Source organism: Amblyomma mixtum, chromosome 9 (genome assembly GCF_055824585.1).
Source record: "Amblyomma mixtum isolate Tamu chromosome 9, ASM5582458v1, whole genome shotgun sequence".
NCBI lineage: Eukaryota > Metazoa > Arthropoda > Arachnida > Ixodida > Ixodidae > Amblyomma > Amblyomma mixtum.
The window spans coordinates 37,410,290-37,430,130 of record NC_143020.1 but is presented as its reverse complement, the minus strand read 5'-3'; the positions used below and the strand labels follow the sequence as shown (position 1 = coordinate 37,430,130).

The 19,841-nt window shown below is 44.2% G+C and overlaps 1 protein-coding gene across 1 annotated transcript; it reads right to left on the bottom strand.

Moving 5' to 3' along the window:
* Window positions 1–330: 330 nt before the first annotated feature.
* Window positions 331–18,557, bottom strand: LOC149328764 (chymotrypsin-1-like). The gene is made up of 8 exons (XM_089561818.1): window positions 18,480–18,557; window positions 17,771–17,798; window positions 17,606–17,679; window positions 16,224–16,327; window positions 11,627–11,768; window positions 9,254–9,371; window positions 3,303–3,445; window positions 331–531 (listed from the first exon to the last, which is right to left on the bottom strand). The coding sequence occupies exons 1-8, from the start codon at window positions 18,555–18,557 to the stop codon at window positions 331–333; spliced, it is 888 nt and encodes a 295-aa protein (XP_089417944.1).
* Window positions 18,558–19,841: the final 1,284 nt, after the last annotated feature.

The following is a 19,841-nucleotide window of genomic DNA, read 5'->3' as shown; positions in this document are numbered from 1 at the left end:
CAAAGTCAGAATTTCCATACGCTTGACAGAGTTAACGTTGAGAAACCGCGATCACCACTACCCAGAGAGCCATATATTTAAGTTGCTTTTGAAGCGCGTTAACGCACTTCTAGTCATTGATTTTCTGGGATTTAACACCTTTTTTTTTTATTTCAAGATGGTTGGCTTTCAGCTATCTAATAATGAAATAGGTCTACAAAAAGCATCAAAAATATCAAAAACAGCCAAATATTCACTTTATTTTATTTCATATGTCAGCCGCCAAATTCACAACTGATGGTCCAGCTTGTAAAAATAAAAGGGCATTTATTGAAAACTCAGTTCGCCAGTTTACACAACTAATTTTTTCCATAATCTCATTGTTTTAAGTGCCTTATTAATCCACTTTATGTACTTAGAAACCCGAGTGAACACGTTCGGAACAAGTCCACTCACGTTTCGTTTATTGCCAAAAGACACTATTCCAAGCTGATATGCCTTGGTGTCCTTTCCTCTGCGGATATACGCCGTCAGCGGGCTGCCCGAGTCGCCCTGCACAAAAGAAAGACAATATTACGTCAATGTTTTTCGCAGTTGTAGAACATTGCGGTGGCTGGATGCCATATCACTTCCGCGAAAGAAATGTAATATCTTCATTTTCATGAACTAATCTTTTCAATTGCATAAAGTTATTTTTATATCGATCTAGACTAGCTTAGATCTATTTTTAAAACTGTAAATTACTTTGGGACTTTAAAATATGCTGATTTCTTAATCGCGTCTGCTGTTATACGTTGTGCTTCAGAGAAATTATCGTAAGGAATATTCTTTCTAAGAAATAATCTTACTTAGGTCACAGTTTTAAGCATACACACGCACATTATTCTTATTGTCACGTTTTGCTTCCGCAGTTCACATAAAAGTATGTATGGGGGGGGGGGTGCCAGATGACCGTTGCTTTTATAAGCTGAAACCTCTATGGCAATGGGCTCATGTTCGCCAACTGACCAAAATGTTTAAGAGCATTTCATCTCTCGAGTCGGAGGCCATCAAAACTTCTTCCAGATGTCACCACTCAGGTGCACATATTTTTTTGGTTACGTGTAAACATTCACCCAGGAAGACATGATTTGTTTTTTTTTTTGAGAATGAGCTACGCTTTCCTTATAAATCATTCACTGGGGAAGTGGCTGGCACTTTTCTGCACCCTGTCTAGACAGGTAAAGGTGAAAGCAAGGAGCTCTGAGGTCAACTACAGACAAGCAGGGCTGACAACCTCGATTATAAGCAGAGCGAAAAGTGACAGAGTTAAATAAAGAGCGTGAAAAGAAAAAGTTGTTTTCTGCTTGTCCACGAAATATGTTGTTGCTCGTGGTTTCATAGCGGCCACTGACATCAGAGGACGTCTATAAGGCCCCTAAAATACGAGCTAGAAAGCGTTTCTTGAGGGTTCTGTGCGGATGATATAAACCATTATATGAGAAGCTATTCCATTACGCGACCTGAAAAAAAAATCTTGTGAAAAACAGCGCGTGCAAACAATGGACCAGAACTATAAGGACACACAACGGCGCTGTCCACAACTGTGTCCTTCTCGTTCTGGTCCTTTGTCTGCAAGTGCTGTTTTTCACAAGATGTACCTCAACCAACTTGCCCAGCAACACACCTTGCTGAAAAAAAAAAGGCGTGTGAAAATATTCGTGTCTTACATTTGACTTTTCCTATTAAGGAAAGGAAACCGGTGTCAGCTTTCTAAAGTTATCTAATACCCTGGATAAACGTTGTCACGAATTCAGACAGTTCAAATGAAGTTTTGGCTTTTTCATTCCAAGGGCGTGGTAACAATGGGCTCACGCGGCTTTGGAAAACCCAGTGGCGGCAAGGGTCACAAGGCTGCTTCAGCAGAGGTACAACTTTTCGACAGTAGAGTCATCGTTTTGTGACAGTCAGGACAGGTTGAGCATCAGGCTGAGGAGAGCACCAGCCATGGCTTCCTTAGAAATCTAAATAAAAGCTGAATATGTGAACTTTCAGACTTTGCAGTCACGCAGGCACGACTGAGGGCAGCTGTGAGACTCACTCAGAATGCGGCTTTAAAATGTTTGAGTACCGCGAATTCGAATATTGTGAGACTGCTGAACAATATTCAAGCGCCAGTTTGTGATCACGATATTTCCTCAAGAGTGATGTCATTTCTGAACCGTACTCGACGACCATCTTTTTTTGTAAAAAAAAAAAAAAATACTGACACCACTGCACAGGGAGCCCGAAGTAAAACGGAGCGCATGAATGGTTTTAAAACTGCATCGCTGCGCGCCACAGCACTGAAAGCGCATGGCCACAGACAGGTCTGGCGCACCCATCCTCTAATTCTGGTGCTCGCCTTTTCGCAGCAGCCGCAGTTCTTCCGTCAGTAATCATGAGTGAGGTTTTTAGCGTTTAATTCAGGGATTGGTCGCTTGCATGCACTGTGTTTAAACAGTTCGTCTTTGGCAGTTCCCAGGCTCATCTTCGCAACCAATAAAACCACTTTCAAAGTGTTAATTCTAGTTCTTGCGGTGGTTAGCGCTATGCTTCGTGGTTATCATTTAAGTACCGGATCATGATGTAGCTGCGACAAATCCCTGATTTAACCATAAACAGCGAGCTGACGAACACTGAAAGAAGCAGGGCGGGTGCTCCATTGCCGATGCTGACGCCATTATCCAAACTGTAAGACGAGCCGTCGAGCCGTCCCTGTCTGCGTGCATTCCTGCTTATGGAGAGCACTGGTAAGGAGGTTTGCAGCGCTTGCGTGCTCTATTTTAATTTTAGTACACATGAACACGTCGGGTAATGGAAAAAGGTTTGAAAACGTAGCTCAACACATGTTCAAGTGAAATTGCGCAGCCTGCTCCAAACTATAAAATGCGTTTTTGTTGCAGTGTAAGTTGTATCGTTGCCTAGTACTTCGTCTAGTAATGTCAAGGGCGTAAATTAACTCATAACGTTTTGTGTCACTTTTTTTAAACTGGTTCAACGTTCACGCAAAACATAACCATAGAGCTCTGCTTCAGATGTATTAAGTTATAAATGGTGAATGTCCGGAAACGTAAGTGAATTTCAACTGTACTGTCGCTGAACCTATTCCAGCAAGCTAACGCATGAATGATGTTCTTCAACGAGCAGACTCATCAGCTCAAACTGCCCCGAATGGGCAGTTAGGACGGAGTTTCCGGAAATGCTAAATGATAGAGCTGACCTCTCCTGACGAGCAGCAAAAGCCGCTCGCGCGCTATGAAGATCCATACTTGTGGCTACGGCCGCAACAAATGTATACGTACCTTATATGCCGTCCCGCGGAGATTGCTAGTGCAAAAGGCCTTTGGTGTCACAGGACAATAGCACCATCCGAAAGAAGCACAGCATGCCTCCATCGGCACCATCGCCGTGACAAGGTAGAGGAGTTCTTTAGGTATGTTTTGCTCTGGACGTCAAATAAAACAGCAAAAGCGCTGATATTGCACCGCTTCACTGGCAGAATACAAAATGCAGTACTTGCTCATGTAACAAGTGATTTTGGGCCTCCGTTGAACCCACACGGGCGAGTCAGAAAGAAGGAACCCTCAAACATCTAGAGACGCTCTACGTGGAACACTTGTGGCCAAGCCTAAATTGGACAGGCCACAATATATATAGCATGAATTCTCTTACAGCCCAGGAAGAACTAATGAAGCGAAATGTCACATTCCTAACCTCGGATCTGTGCCTTGCCATGATCACTTGAGTGGACCCTTGTTGCTCTAAGAGATTTGTTTCTTCTTCTTTTCTTGTGTATGTTTCTTTCCATAGCTGCGAATGTAGAGTTTTTTTTCCGTTCCCTAGAAAGGTGGCCTCGTCTACTATTATTGCTGTCCCAATTGAGGACAGCACTTGGTGACATACGTTACCTAACCTGCAGTCCTCCTAGATGGGTACAGAGAGCAGATTCAATATAAATTTCCGCCTTTTCCAGGAACGGACTGGTCAAGACAAAATGGGGCTGTCCATATTAAACGTGATCTGGCTATACATAGGGCGCTGTTGCTCTTAAAAAGCGGCAAGCATCCACGATTCCATGTTCGACTTCACCTGGCTAGAACTAGTGGTACTAAATGCAACTGAACGAAATTCTTTCTTTGTAGCCGGCAAACAATTACGGGACGATAAATGCAGCTAATGCGACGGGTATGCGTTAGCACGTAGGCTATGGTTTGTTTAACGCTTTGTTTTGAGGAACTTAGTTACTTACAACAATGAATGTTTTATGCTGTAGTTAAAAAGTGGTAATTAAGTTATTTGTTACCTCGCTGGGGGAGTTAAGATCTCGCGTGCTTCTGCGTAACGTGCTCCAAGCTCGTCACATTGCTCTTCCTTGGGGCTTTTAGGGGTGAAAGGTGGCTTTGTGCTCTTGATTTCGAAACGGTGCCACAAAACAGACAATGATTTTGAACTTTGGCTACCATGTGCAAGTGCCCGTGTGTTTTGCATTTAGACTGTTTCGAGCACAGATGAATGTTGCTGAAGACGCCGATACCCAACGAACAGCATGAGAGGCTAACACCTCAACATGCAGGGTGGAAGGCTCCGACCATGGCTGAGAGGTCCATAGCTTCGACAAGCGAAGCTCATCGGGTCGCATCGCCACAGATTCGAATTCCTCTCGAGAATAAAGGTATCTAACGCCGCTTACATACATGAGGCTTCACGCGGGAAGTGCATGTAATTTGCGCATATGAAGGCTCTAACTGTGTTCCATTAAACTACATATGATGCAGAGCTGGGGGGGGGGGAGAGATCAACCCTCCCCCTCCCTGACCCTAGCCGGATTAAACTAGATCACCTGCAAACGACGTGATAAGTTCTCTTTTTTATCTAGACTGTATTATCCAAATCAAACGTGACTATTCAGTGTGCGAGTGAAGCAAACTTTTAAACCTGTTATTTTTTCCTGCAGAAAAAAAACATGTTTTCGGCTATTGCAGTGACTTAAACTACACACATTACATTAGCCCCAGGCAGAAATAGTTTTACCACTCCTCTAGTATTCTTTAGGCTACATGCCGACAAGCTCTACTTTGTCGCATTTTAGAACATATCCAATTACCCATATTGCCGACATTAAACCCTACGTGCAATGTGCTCGATGCTTAATTGAGACCGCCCGCCATAAAACCGATTTCCTGATCAGGCGTACCCTGCCCGTCTTGCCAGATCTACACGTGACACGGACTGTAAGATTCCTACTTCTACCCAATATACTGGAGACTGGCACACGATGTTCCGCTCCTGCGAGTCCCACGGGAGAGGTTCAGGCAGGGGCAGCCCTCTAATGCCTACACAGGCATTGGTTCAATGCCCCGCGCTGCGCTTACTCATGCCTCTTAGTGATCTTTTTCTCTGCATGTTAACTACTCAGCACTGGTGAAGAAATACCTGTTCCCCCGAATTCATTCTGGAACATACGGGGTGTTTCACGTAACTTGAACCAAGGATTTTAAAAAAGCAGTAAACCGCAGCCCGCTGATATTAACGATACATTGTTCGCCATCATGTGGCGCTTCTCGGAATATTTTTTATTGTTTTTACTTAGTTAAAGGGACTATGAAACAAATTTATTGAGATTATGTAAAGATAGGCAATCCATCACTCGTCACTCCAGCGCAAGAATTTTTGAGCTATCATCAATAACAACGAAGTTATAGGCGATTAAAAATCACCCTCCTTCTCTCCCCCCTCAACTCGTACGCGCGGGGCACCATAAAAAAATAAAGAAAACAGCTCCGGGACTGGGCTCCGCCCATGAAAACGTCATTCGCTGACGTTCGGTTTACAACTTCCGGTTGTCGCACTCGCGAGGAGCAGCGTGCGTCGGCAGCGTCTCTCCGGTCTCGGCGCTTTCTTGGATTGCGGCGCGCGTCGGGTTTCTTTGCTAGTTGGCAGAATGGACCCGGACCTGTTCCCGGCTCACACAATGTTTTATTTTTTTTGTGCGCTGGTTCGGCCGTCACACCGATGCTGCCAAGTCTTGGTGTGAAACACCGTGCATATACTGAGCCTAGCTCTCGAATGATGTTGGACACCCGGCTGCGGGATCGCAAAATCGCGCCGCCCGACTTAGAACACAAGGAACATACGGTATTACGGTCGTAAAACGGACGGGAGAGTCAAAGAAGGTCGGGACAGAGTCTGCATGTCGAAGCAGCAGCCGAATGTGAACAGCAGCAGTACGTAGCCGTCAGGCCAAGGCCCTCCGCGACAGCTAACGCTTCGAATTCGTCCTGTGCCCTAAGTAAATGCGGCACCTTTTTTTAAGTTCCCGTAGATAAAATTGTCTTCCATCGCAGATCATATCGTGTAAACGTCCATACCGATCGCTGTAAGCTGGAAACTCACCTTCCCGGCGGGAAGAAACAGTGTCGGCAGCGACTTCGGTCGAAGCTTCAGCTGCTTGACATTCATGCCTGACTATCGAACGAGCGCTGGGTTATAGTAGTAAGCGTCAGGTGCGAAGTGTCGACCGCAAACGCGGAGTCTTCGGCGTGCGTGCGACGCTGGCAGTCCTATGCGCTCCATCCAGGCTGCTCGCTCACGCACGTCTCTAGGAGTAACATGCCTGAGTTCAACACCTCGCCAGTCACTGGGTTTGCAGCCGACGACACAGCAAGGCGTATTCATCTTGGGCGGTCGAAAAAGGCACTGCTAGTGGCTCCCGAACTCGCGACAGAAAGAGGCGGCAGAGGTAAATTAAAACCATATGCGCGAAGGCAATGCCCTCGCTCGCGCTTGCCCCAGGGGGTCGCGCGGCAGCTCGAGCAGACGATTTTCACCGCTACCGGAAGTGTGCCCGTGACGTCGAAGCTGCGGCGGCTCTAGCGAATGACAGCGTGTGGTGGCCTGCCGACGTCATGGGACTAGTGACGTCATCTTCCCGGTTTTGGTTTCAGAATTGCTCCCTACGAAGACACCAAGCGGCCCGCGAATTTTGAAAAACACGGTTTTTAAAAATTCATAATAAATTGCCGGCTGAGTTCCGAAGACTCATACTTGGTGTCAATGCTTCTGAGCATCACTTCTAACATTTGCAAGCGGCTTTTAATTCTTTTCATGGTCCCTTTAATTAGCTAAGATGAATTGTGCAAATTTTCAAATATTCATTTTAGTGCCAAGACCGTTACGTTAGGTTGTAGAGCAGGTTTAGAAACAACCGATCCAGTTTATTGTAGCATCGTATCTGCAACGGGGTCCTTTTTTCGGGCATGTAAAGAAAACCCGCGAAATATGAAAAAATACCACGTGACTACGCTCGGGCGCTACCAAACTGCAGCGCTCTCAACGGCATTTCGAGCAAACGGAGCGTGCCCGCTTACCGTGGCGAAGTGAACGGCCGCCGCTCATAGCAGCGGCTTGACAGTGCTTGAGCACTGTCTGCAGCGGTACGGCGGCCGTTCACTTCCCTACGGTAAGCCGGCACGCTCCGTTTGCTCCAAACGCCGTTGAGAGCGCTGCAGTTTGGTAGCACCCGAGCGTAGTCGCGTGGTATTTTTTCATATTTCGCGGGTTTTGTTTACACGCCCGAAAAAAGGACCCCGTTGGAGATGCGATGCTACAGTAAACTGGATCGGTCGTTTTTAAACCTGCTCTACAGCCTAACGTAACGATCGCTGCACTAAAATGAATATTTGAAAATTTGCATAATTCATCTTAGTAATTAACTATTTAAGCCCAATTAAAAAAATATTCTGAAGAGCGCCACATGATGGCAAACAAGGTACCGTTGGTTTCAGCCGGCGGCGGTTAATCACTTTTTTTAAATCCTTGGTTCAAGTTACCTGAAACACCGTCGATATTACCCTCATTATTTTGCATTGGTGTAGGCGTGAACGTAAGAGAGAGAGAGAGAGACTTTATTGAATAAAGGAGAGGTCTGCCTGGTTATGAGCCTAGCAGGCTACTGAAGGCACTGAAGAGGTAATTAAATTGGTAAATTGGTGTTTGTGGAAAGGAAATGGCGCAGTATCTGTCTCACATATCTCGGCGGACACCTGAACCGCGCCGTAAGGGAAGGAAGGAAGGTGGGATTAAAAGAAGAAAGAGAGAAAGAGGTGCCGTAGTGGAGGTCTCCGGAATAATTTCGATCAACTGGGGATCTTTAACGTGCACTGACATCGCACAGCACACGGGCGCCTCTTGCGTTTCGCCTCCATCGAAACGCGGCTGCCGCGGTCGTGTTGAAACCCAGGTACTCCGGCTTCAGGCGCGTGATCTGGGATGTATATCTCTCGGCTGTTTTGCTAGCGTCCACAAGCGCTATGACATCCAAATGTTACGCGGCAAATCTTCGAGCTGCACTTGCGTAATTGGAATCCCTAAATAGTGCTCAGTTTTAGCGTTCCCCGATTTGGTTTGAAATAAGCGTGCGTTTAGGTACATTAATCTTTTTGTCCCGTTTTCAGTCAAAGTTCTTTCTGCAGCATTACTCGCAGTCGTCGAGGCCGCTGCAGCCTGAGGCGAATGATTGGTTGTTTGTTCAGATTGGAGAAGTTAACTTTAGTACGGAAAGCCGTAGAAATGGCGGCATTTGTGACCCTCCTTTGGAAGAAATTAACGACAGAACATTGGTTTCTAAGGGATCACACTTGCTGGCAGATGTCCTGTAGTTAGGCTTTGGTGTTATGTGGTTTAGTCACCCAAAAGCGAAACAGGCTTGCGCTACCGCCTGTGGGGCATTTCAGACGCAGGTTGCTCTTCGCGAGCAACCTCTCGCTGTCGGCCTCTTATTCAACTGTAACTGGCCACAGTGAGCGGCTTGCTCACAATCCGGAAGGCAGGTTGTGATAATGTCATATTCACGCGTTATCTAGGCGGCCCCCCAGGCACCTAGGATTCCTCTTTGAGGATTGAGGATTTTTTAAGGATTTTATGTCCATGGCCAACGCCGTCAACGACGACTTTGGCTCTTCGGCGACACAGGGCCATTTGCTCTGTCGCGTTAAAAATACCTTGGTGCTGCCGTATTTGCTACGCACCAGAATAGATTGGAAAGCTCCTGTCGAGAACGGCGTTTTCTCTTTGCACGCTCTTTGAAAGCGCTCAGTTGTTGCTTTAAATCAGTGCTAAACATTTTATACAGTGCACGTCTTATGCTTTTTGCCATTCTGTGTAATGATGATTAAAAAGCAGCCGATGGTCTCCTAAGGCATGCAGAGTAGTTTCTGAAGCATGCGTGGTTGAACAGGGCACGGTGAATACTTACGGAAGTCTATAGCGCCGTATCCTGCCAGGAGCATTTTTACTTTCGGGGTCTTCGCACCTTGAGGCGGTAGACACACTGGTCTCACAAAATTGTCAAACGTGGGTAATTCTCTGATCAGCTGCGCAAAAATGATGGTTAAAAGACGTGAGCGTTGGCTGTGCCGTGGCAAACTGTAGTGGACCTTTTAAGACTGTAGCACCATGAGAAATTTGCTCATGCGAACAGTGAATGCGTGTGCGCACAACAGTCCTTTCTTAAACCTGGGGAGCATTATATATATTTGTCTGTAAATCGAGAAAAAAGACCGCTCTCGACTACTGAGACATACATGCAGCGATTGTTTCTTTACTTGAAGTAGTTTAATTCCAAATTTATGCTATCTTTTGTAGTTCTCATCGATCCAGAAACAGATCGAAAGCTAAGTTAATATAATATATATGAAGCGTAAAACTATTAGCTTGGAAAAAACCGATACTCAAGCCCATCACCTGCACCACAATTTATGTTCCCCCAATTCCAATCCATGATGGCATATTACCTATGATTGTGCTTTGAGAACTGTTACCTTGAAGCTACTTTGCGTATCGTATTGGAATATAACAGAAACACAATAGAGCTAGTACTTCCGTGAAATGCGCACAAGAACTGAGGTGTATAGCGATACTTTTTCGTGTTATTATGTCCGCCCCGTGTAGAAAACAAAAAATCGAGAGAGGTCGTTGCTTTTTCAGCTGGTATTCGTCCTTTTTTTGAAAACAGGACGATAATCAATAGAACAATCCCTTTAGTGATAGGTTCCTTTTGCTGCTCACAAAATATGATAAAAAGTTGTTCATTCTCCAGTTTTCCAGTCTGCAATTTTTGCAGCTGTTTTCGACTGCTCTTTGTTTGTGCACGCTATCATGTTTGAAGTTATCCATTGCGGTTGGTGAGGAGTTTTCTGCAAGAGATATTGACTTGGGGTTGTGCTAAAAGGGCTGCTAAGTTTGCGGATTGGCAGATAGAGCACAAACTTTTTCTGCATCTTCTTGCTGCGCTTTCAAAGCTAGGATGTCTTGTTTATTAGATGAAGAAGAGCTCTGTGCTCCCACGTTTTGCTTTAAGTCATATATCACGCTGATGTGGAATGCTCGGCTGTTATCTTGAGGGACCCTAAAACATGGATCCTCAACTTTGTTCGCCTAATACTTTCGAGTTTTGAAGGTAAGATCTAGCATGTAATAATCTTCTTGAGAGGAAATATTTCAATCACTCCTACTGCATTCCTTATTGTTTTGAGGAGGTCATTTTGCTACTTGTAAGATGAGCAGAGCTTTAACACAGAAAAAGTCACCTAACGGAAATAAAACATTATTAGGCCGATTGGCGTACTTTTTGTGTTTTCAAAGCTGTAAGGGATATTTTCCTCAGGAGGCACTTCTTTACGGTAGTAAGGCGTGATAGAATAAAGATTAAAAAAATGAAGTCACATGAATATAAATTATTTTCCAGTTTGACCATGCTAAACTTCTTGTCTTTCAGCTCACGTACGGCAGAATTGCAGGAATAAAAGTCAATGCCTTAGAACCACGTTGCAGTCTCCATCAATTACATGTCGCCATTGCGGTTTGGCTGGAAGTGAGGAGCATGTGTAAATAACTTCTACACTCTGCTGTCAGTGGTCGCAACACTGAACAACAGTACGGGCTTAGCTGACGTCAGGCAAACACGAGTTCGTAACGAGTTTTCTTTGGCGCTGGTGGTCGCACAACTAAGCTGGACCCAGCAGAGTGTTGCGTGCTCCGCCTTATTGAAGATACGAACTGGAATCAGCGCCTTTACCGGTTTATTATTGAGAATGTGTCTGTTTCTTTTTTGTAAGTTCCTGTTGACTCTTCCTGTGTTACAAATATAATAAAATATTGTATCACTGGTGCATTGAGTCATGTTCTGACTATTTACATATTGCATGTTTGCACGATACGTAACCGCTGATCCTGCCTTTCCACCCACAAGCATTGTATGCTTATGTCTGGCAGAAAATGTGCACATAAAAAATAAAGGGCAACAAAGATTGTTGTTGTTATTATTATTATTATTATTATTATTATTATTATTATTATTATTATTATTATTATTATTATTATTATTATTATTATTATTATTATTATGTTAGTTTGTTACCAGCGTCCCAGATTGACTTTTCGCGCGCATGGTCCACCCAGACAAGACCATTTGATGCGTCTCCTTTTCTTGTGGCATGAAGAGCGTTCGCATCAGGTGACCCGGCCACGTGATATGCGCCCGTGTTCCTAAGTTGACTCTAAATGAATCGGTGGTGCAGTTCTCTTTCTGCTTGACACACCTGCTCACTTTTCACGTGAGGTGACTTACCTCTAAAAGGGCTATGTCGTATCCCTTTACCGCACGTTCGAAACGCTTGTGCACTTTTCCTCTCTTCACTTCAATGACCGGGCCTTTGAAGAGATTTGTGGTGTTGTAGTACACTAAAATCTTCCAGTTTTCGAAGGTGGAACTGAAAGAAAAGCGATGTTGCGATGCTGTTCTCACAACATCTATAGAGGAGTGGATTTGAGTAGCCGATTAAAGTTATCACAATTCGCAGCACTGCCATTCATGGGTGACGTTTACTGTTTTTTGTTCGCATTTAATGTGAAATAGCATCAAGACTGTAACGAAATTGCGTGAAAAGAGCCATGTGAATGCAAGGACAAATAAATTACCGCCTCAAAATAATATACTCCCAGTCGTACACACCAATTCCCTTCCCATTGTAAAGAAACTGGGTTGCTCAAAATTGGTGCATGAAATTTATTGGAGCTTTTAGGATGTTAGTAACACAGGGAAAACTCAATGCTAAAATAGTTGAATGATGAAGTTCGGTGGTCGTTTTGATTTCTGAGAAATCTATCTACGTAATGAAAAAAGTCTACCATTGCAAGCAAGTGCGCAATCGTTGTTAGTGCATCATCAAGGTGCGCCTAATAAGTATACCCATCTGGATAGTATCAGTAGAGCACGGCAGGCATTAAGAGCGTTGCCCTACTGTCCAGATCTCGCCTCGGTATTATTTCCATTATTTAGGCGGTCGGTGCAATTTGACGGTTAGGGTGAACAGCGTCAGCTAGCTCAATAACTAAAAAAAAAAGAGTTCTCACAATCGGTACGAGGCTGCGGGTAGAAATGCCTGCCACTAGGTGCAGAAAGCCGAGTAGTTGAACTGGGTGGCGCAATGTTGCACATTTCTCATAGCATGGAGGGCGTCGCAGTAATGATTCACGTACTTTTGTAGGAATAATAGGCGAATTCATTTTTTTTTCGAGTCCACGATCCCAAGGAAACGCGTTCAAGCATGAAAAATATGCTGTGCTCCTCCTGAAGAATTACTCATTGGTACAAGCTTATGTCTAGAATACTACCCTTTTTTTCAAATCCAGGATATGCAGAAAAAATGTTTTTTTTTTTTACTTCACATTGCACAGTTCACATGTTAGCAAAGAAGTCGGCATGCACAATTTTTCTAGTGCGGTTAATATAAAATGACCACGGTGATAAGATTCTGGGGATCAATCGCTTGTAAAACCCAATCTAAGATTGCGTGTGCGTAAGAACACGTATGACACTGTGTGACGTAGAAGGAGCCACTACTTAGTGATTAATAATGGCATTTACCTCCGTTTTACTGACCCTGCAAGATTGCCTCGCACAACGGCAACGAAATGTAGTGAGTTGCACCATCATTACCAGTTAGCCTAAAAAGCCTGCACACGCTTGCGCAAGAAGAAGTTCTCTCAAAAACTAAAGTTCTCGTTAGATTTGATTGCCGGGTCATTTTTCAACAGCGCCTAGCGTTTAGAGAGAAACGGAGGTGACCGTTTTGATGCGTGGCGTGCTAGCTGGGCGAAAACACCGAAGGACCCTACAAGAGCAGCGCGTCATGACACCACGAGCGTTATATACCACTTTTGCACCAGAAGTTGCGTATGTGTAAGAAGTACACTGTCGTATGTTCCTTAATCTTTTTGCTCGTAAGGCAATTGGCCGCAGATTCGGAGTCAGGTGGTTCTCTTTTAAGCATGCTCTAAATAAGGGCAGGAATTCTTCATCATTCTTCTTGCGCACCGCACACGACTGGAATAGCCTTCCTAATCATCTAGCTCTCATCGATGTTCCTGCACGCTTCAAGAATGCCATCGAAGAAGTCTCTTCCTAAGAATGGCCTGAGGGGCGAGTTGGTGACAAGGACACTAAGAAGAGAGTGTCCTTGTTAGTGTCAAGGACACTAACAAGTTAGTGTCCTTGTGTGCGCATGTGGTGTCCCCTCTCTTGTTAGTGTCCTTGTTGCGCCGCCGTTCATTTCATCAAGTCTCTTCCTAACCATGCATACCAAAAGCCTGTCACAATTTATCGCCGTACACACGACCACCACTCATGTAAAGTCGCACATCGGTACCTTTGAAGTATAAATAAATAACCCTACACACCAGCGCTCAGAGGGAGTGCCTGCACAATGTTTACAACAGTGTTCCATGCGCCCGCTGATATTTTCGGCGTGTGACGAGGGGCGCAGGCTTCCTTTTTTATCATTATAAGCATTTGGTCGTTCACATTTACTCATCCTGTCAAATAAGCCTCTTTTCTTTTAGGCAACTCTCTCAACCACCATTTATTACGTCGCAGCTAAGCACTGTACGGAAGTGCGCCTATGTAGCCGTTTCTTTTATTACCTGATACCATAGAGCCTATTTTAAGCGATTACTTGGACACCGGAGCCGCCACACTGGAGGGCGGCCGGATTCGATGGTTGACAGTACATCAGCAGTGACCCCACGGGAGTGGATATATGAAAATAGCCTGAGGGACGTGCCATCACCCGGACGGCAGTGACATCACTGATTGCAATCACATCGCGAGGCCAGGTTCATCTCTGTTAAGGCTTCACCTGCCAACCATGACATCTGTCAAGAGGCGCAGGGGAAGAGCAACCTGGGTCTCACGAGCTCCACCATACTGTCCGTGACATCACCTGACCAGGTTTGTCTGTGGGCAATCTTCTGCCAACCATGGCGAGAGGCAGGAATTGCTCGAAAAAAGAACTTTTTTATGACTGATCGGGTTAACATTGCTTTAAAAGTATTGGCTGGCTCGGGCGATACGTCTCATCGCACGTGCTGTAGGGAGTTAGTTGCAACTGCCATTGCGGGATGTCTGCGCCGGCGTCGCATCAGTCGATAGCGGTGCTTGGTCGATAGCTGCTTGTCTTAGCAATTCCACGCAGATATGATTACACACAATGGCCTCGTCAGACCCCGCTTATAATAAATGCAGACTTTTCTTATCAAGATTTCTTTAAAAATAAGTGACTGACAGGTTAAGTGCCATTGAAAGTCAGAGATCACTCACTCTGATCCCACATGGTCAGCGTTTTGAAAGATATGAAGCAGTGGGGGCACTCTGAGCAACCTTCCAAATTTGTGGATGTCTAAACCAGTGCATATATTTAGCTAAATATAGCACACCGAACTCTGTTGATAGTTCAAGTATGCCCTGAGGCCCGTAGCATAGAGCACAGGTAAAAAACACATTAGGGAAGAGCTGTTGGATATAGGGGTGCCATATCTTGTGCGTACACATACGAACCACTGGTACTTGAGATATGTATTTGAATGAGCGCTAACGCGCCAAACTTTTGCTCGGGTCTGGGGTTAGAAAAAAAAGGAACATTACTGTGTTCAATCTGTACTCCATGGTTAGGGATGGTGCGTCACTGGCTTTTTCTGTCGGTTTACCCCTGGAAGTCAGAGATTAGGTGCCCCATAAATTTTTGGAAATATTATTGAAGCCTGAATAAGACTCAAGCTGCAAACGATACTCTCAACGGGACAAAAATTTTCACCTTACAGGATTTTGTGTTCAGCTGGGATCGAACAGCGTCATACGTTTTATGCAAGAAAATATGCGCCTTCTTTCAGCGCAAAGAGCAATTTTCTCGAGTCAAAATATGGACGCATAAAAACGGTTCTTGATTTGGTATCTCTTTTTAAACCTTCTCTAGAGGTAGTCAAAACAACATAAAGATTATATGTACTTCCTTACAAGCTCCGAATGCCCATGGTGCCCGCCTCAAGCGAAGTTCTGGCCACCTCGTCAAGCAACACGCTAGCGTGGTTGACACGTTTGGAGATTTTTTTCAGCTTAAAATACAGGGTAGTACACCCTAAGTGCGAACACATGAGTACATGAGCGTGTGTTTTGGAGGGTCACTGCGTCCGCAATGGCCGCCCATCGAAGCGAAGTGGCTGATGACACGAGGAGCCATGTCAAGGCCCATCTCTCCTGCGCCACTTCGCTGCGATGAGCAGCTGTGTCGCACGCAGTGACCCTCCAAAGACCACAGTCATGAGCCCGCGTGTTCTCACTGCACAACCCTGTACGTATCAGGAAAATGCTGCGTAGTTGTCACTTACATTCACGTAGTATGGGCCCAGTGATTCGGGTAACCTAACTGCGGTAGCTGCAGGTTGCCAGAGGAAGTTCGGCAACCAGTCTAGATGTGCCTGTGGTTAGCCCTTTTTTCCTAACCTTCTTTGACCTTCTTCGCGATTTATGCCCGACTAATCAAACTGGAAAAAAATTCAAGTGCCACCTTTGCCCAAAGTATCCGAGCAACAGGCTTTTGCTTCTCAAACGCATAACGGAGCATTTACAGCAGCCCTAAAGATCGAACGGTGCCATAATGTAAGGACAAGGTCTCACCTTTCTTTACACAGAATCAGAGCTTAAGGGCTGCCATGAGTGCTTCGCTACACGGATAAGAAAGAAACCACCTGTGCCGGGTTACTTTCGACAAAGACTGTACCTCAGAAAACAACCCTTGGATTTCTAAAGTTCGTCTTTGATATACCTTAGGTCGGGTAACTACACATACAACTTCTTATCTTCAACAGAACGTAACTTCTTAGCAACTTACCGGTTTGTTACGCAGTGAGCCGCTGTCAATATCACATTCCGAGTTAAAATGCTGCCGCCACAATGCGACACTTTGCCACGCAAGGAAATTGTCACTACTTGGACCTATTGGACAACAAACAACAACACGCTGTGAAAAAGTTTTCATGATGCTCATTGGCGGGCACTGCAGCAGAAAAACTTTGCGTAGAAAGATGCAGTAAAACCTTGGAACTGGCTCTATGCTTCTTTCATTTTTCTATTCGCTTCGAGGCCTTTTTTGTCTTTTTCCTTCTTCTTGTTAAAGGCTATATGGAGAAAATAAGGATATCCTTTTTTTGCGGCTGTTGCTCCGGTTGAAACAGGTTACCTCTTTGTGTCTTAATTTCAGGGGCTTACATTCAATTTCTACGGAAGCATCACCAACTTTTTTGCAAATTCGAACTAACACTCACAAAAGAATTTTTTTTCCAGAACGATGAATACAAAAAAGACAGCATGGCGATTTTCACTGAAGAATATTTTTAATTTTTAAAGGGACACTGAACACAAACTGATGATGCTGTGCTTTTACTGATTACGTCACTATAACAACAAAGACGCTCTTTATTTGAAACCCAAATTTTGAAAAGCAATAAAACGCGAAAAAAAAAAACGAAATATACATTGACATCACAGATGCACTTTCCAAGCACACTGTCAAGCGTCAGGACTTTCTTTTTCACTCTCGGACTCAAGAGGCTAATTGACACCATGATTTACTGTAAAGGGACGATAGCAGAGCCCACGTTGTTTGTCACTTGACATTTGTAATTGAAGTGGGAGTAGACATACATATGAGAAAATGATCAAAGCTGGATTGAAGAGCCAAAGGTTGGAATGAGGGTCAGAAAAAATTAAAAGTATTTGCCCTCAGATTCATTACATGCGTTCAGTTGGGCATAAGGATGTAAAAGAAATTCTTGCGAAGAAATCTTACTATACGCGGAAAATAAATGCGTTGTAATACGGCGGAATCACAGCAAATGACGACTTTCGTATCGCGTTACTTCCACTGCAATATCGCAAGCAACTGCACAAACACCACAGCCTTCGAAAGGTAAAGTTTCGAACGGCAGTTAGGCTGCCTGTCAGGCTAGGAGACGCAAACCTCGCTCACCTAATCACAGCATGTTCCCAAGCGTTATTCTCTGCGCTAATGGGAAAACCTGGGGGCAGGATAAGTGTAGAACACCCAAGTAATATTAAGTATTATTTACGGAAAATAATAGTGGCGAAAAGAAGAAGCATGGAGGGAAGTGCATTACTATTGCTTACTTTTTGAAACTGTACATTCGTAATTCCACTATCCTATTCGCTGCCGCTTGATATAAGAGTTAATTTTATGTTTCAATAGTTTCTTACCAGCCATGGCACTTGAGTCTTGGCAATAGCGCTGCCATTGATGATCCTTCCCAAAGGTTGCGATATTCCGCAATCTATGCATAAAATAAAGGCGAATTGGCTAAGCGACGGCAATATGTCGGCCTTTATTCCGTCTTATGTATAATAAATGAATAAACTACTCACCTGGCTCATTGATCCGGTTACTCTGGGCCTTCCGTTCAAAACAAGGTAAGCAATTACAGTTAGTCAAACGCAAAAAAATATTTTCACACTACTGCTGACTAATAAGTGACCGTTCTTTTGCTCTGTCTCTATGCGGTACTACAAAAAAAATCCACCTCTGTTGATGCCGCTCTTATATTGGCTACAAGCATCGCTATACTGCATCGCTACATCGCTACACAACATCGATACGCATAAGGTTTTCACTTCCTAAAAATTCACTTTATTGCTTTTTACATGGCGCCATCAGGGAAGTTCTGCAAACAGCTTCATGTTTTTGGTGCGAATCATTGCTTTCGCGTATACTTTTCCCTTACTTTTGAGATTTACTGCCTCGTCTCGAGAAAAGATAACAGGTATGGCAGAACCTTTATCAACTCTCTTCAATAGGCAAAACGTAAAGCCACCTTGATCGCTTTGCATCATTTACAACAGGGTTATGCACAGAGTGTTCTTTAGACGAGCGAGAAACTTCAGGGAGTAGTTGTTATATTTGGAAGCAATAATTAAAGTGCTCAATCTGTAAATCCATCTTCAACTGCAAATAATGAGAAGTGTTTGCTACGCAGCTGCGTCAAAAAGAAGGAAAACAATAGACAGTTTCAAACCAGTAACCAAAATGCACATTAGAAAAGAGCATATGCTGCGTAAGATACAGGAAGTTGCTTACCTCTGTGACTGACCTTATTAAAAGGAGCTCAAAGATGAGAAACAAGCTTCTCCCGCATGCATGAAAATAAAGCCCCATGGTTTTGTTTCCAGCTCCTTCTAGACCTGCGTGAAATGCATTTCAGCGTCCGAGAGTACCATAGCTTGGAAAGCTGCGCAGGCACCTCATAAACTATTGACATGAATGTACAGAAGATGGAGATGACAGAAAAAAGGCGCGGTGATTATTTTTTTTTGTTACAGTGTTCGTACGTTATTAATGAGCTATTGCGCGGATACCATGCCTCTCACTTGCCGTTTCTTGCCGCTAATGAAAGAGCTCTCGACTCCGCTGAAGGCTTCTAGACTGGTTTGTTTGTTAAACTTTGAGAGATCCTAACAACAGTCAAAACCGCAAAAAATATCAAACACTCTTTGCGCGACGCTTTTGAAATATTACATGAAGCGTATTCTAAAACCAAGTATCGATCGTGATCTCCATCCATTTGCACCTGTAGAAAGGAGCATGTTTAGAAGAAGGTGAACTTCGCGAAATCAAAGGCTATAGAGCGTAAGCATTTTTTTTTGTTGTTGTCGGTCTCTCACTTTCTACTTCGTTTAGAGTAGTAACGATTCTGCTTAAAGCAGGCTTCCTGTAACATAGCGCATAAAGCATTAAGCATCATTCTTCAAGAATCCTCGGTGTTATATAGCGCATAATGTACGATCTTTTACCGTTGGGTGCTGCAACATCACCGCCCCTCGCACAGACATATAAACCTATAGAATTGCTCCGCAGGGCACTTTGCTAGAGAGGATATATTTTTATAGCACGCTGTTGCTCTTGACTTGAATATTGACTACTTTGAAATTATCGTTTCGATTCTTCTTAGTGCTAAGATTTGATGAGTGGTAAGTAGTATGCGCGGATAACACGTAGAATACAGTAAATTAATCACAAATTCAACGTCAACAGCGTATCGAAATTCATTTTACAGCAGCGGAATAGCCTGACGAACGTTGCGCTTCTAGGAAACCTGGGATGACACAGAGAGTGCACGCTACGAATCGAATAGGGAGCAACTTGGGGAGCCACTTAGAAAGAGTGCGGTACCAAGAGAGCTGGCAATAAAATGGCCTACCAAGAAACTAGTAAATTAGCCCAAAACAGAGTATTGAAAATGGCCTCGCGTTCATTCACCAACGTTCATTTATTTGGCGATGACTGAGCAGAGCTCAATACGGCAAGTACACTATTGCCGTTTGCAGTCAGCCTGAGAGCACCACAGCTCTTGAACCTCAATTTAAGTAGACCTAGTGGGACATCATTGCTCAATATTTGGATACAAATAGGTGCCTGTCGATCTGAATGCCCGGACTCGTC

Excerpts from the sequence above, each read along its gene's own strand:
- LOC149328764 (XM_089561818.1), bottom strand. The coding sequence starts at position 18,557 with ATGGGGCTTTATTTTCATGCATGCGGGAGAAGCTTGTTTCTCATCTTT. Across the intron at positions 16,328-17,605 it reads AGACTCAAGTGCCATGGCTG|GTCCAAGTAGTGACAATTTC; the intron begins GTAAGAAACTAT and ends GTTGTCCAATAG. Across the intron at positions 9,372-11,626 it reads ACGACATAGCCCTTTTAGAG|CTGATCAGAGAATTACCCAC; the intron begins GTAAGTCACCTC and ends ATTTTTGCGCAG.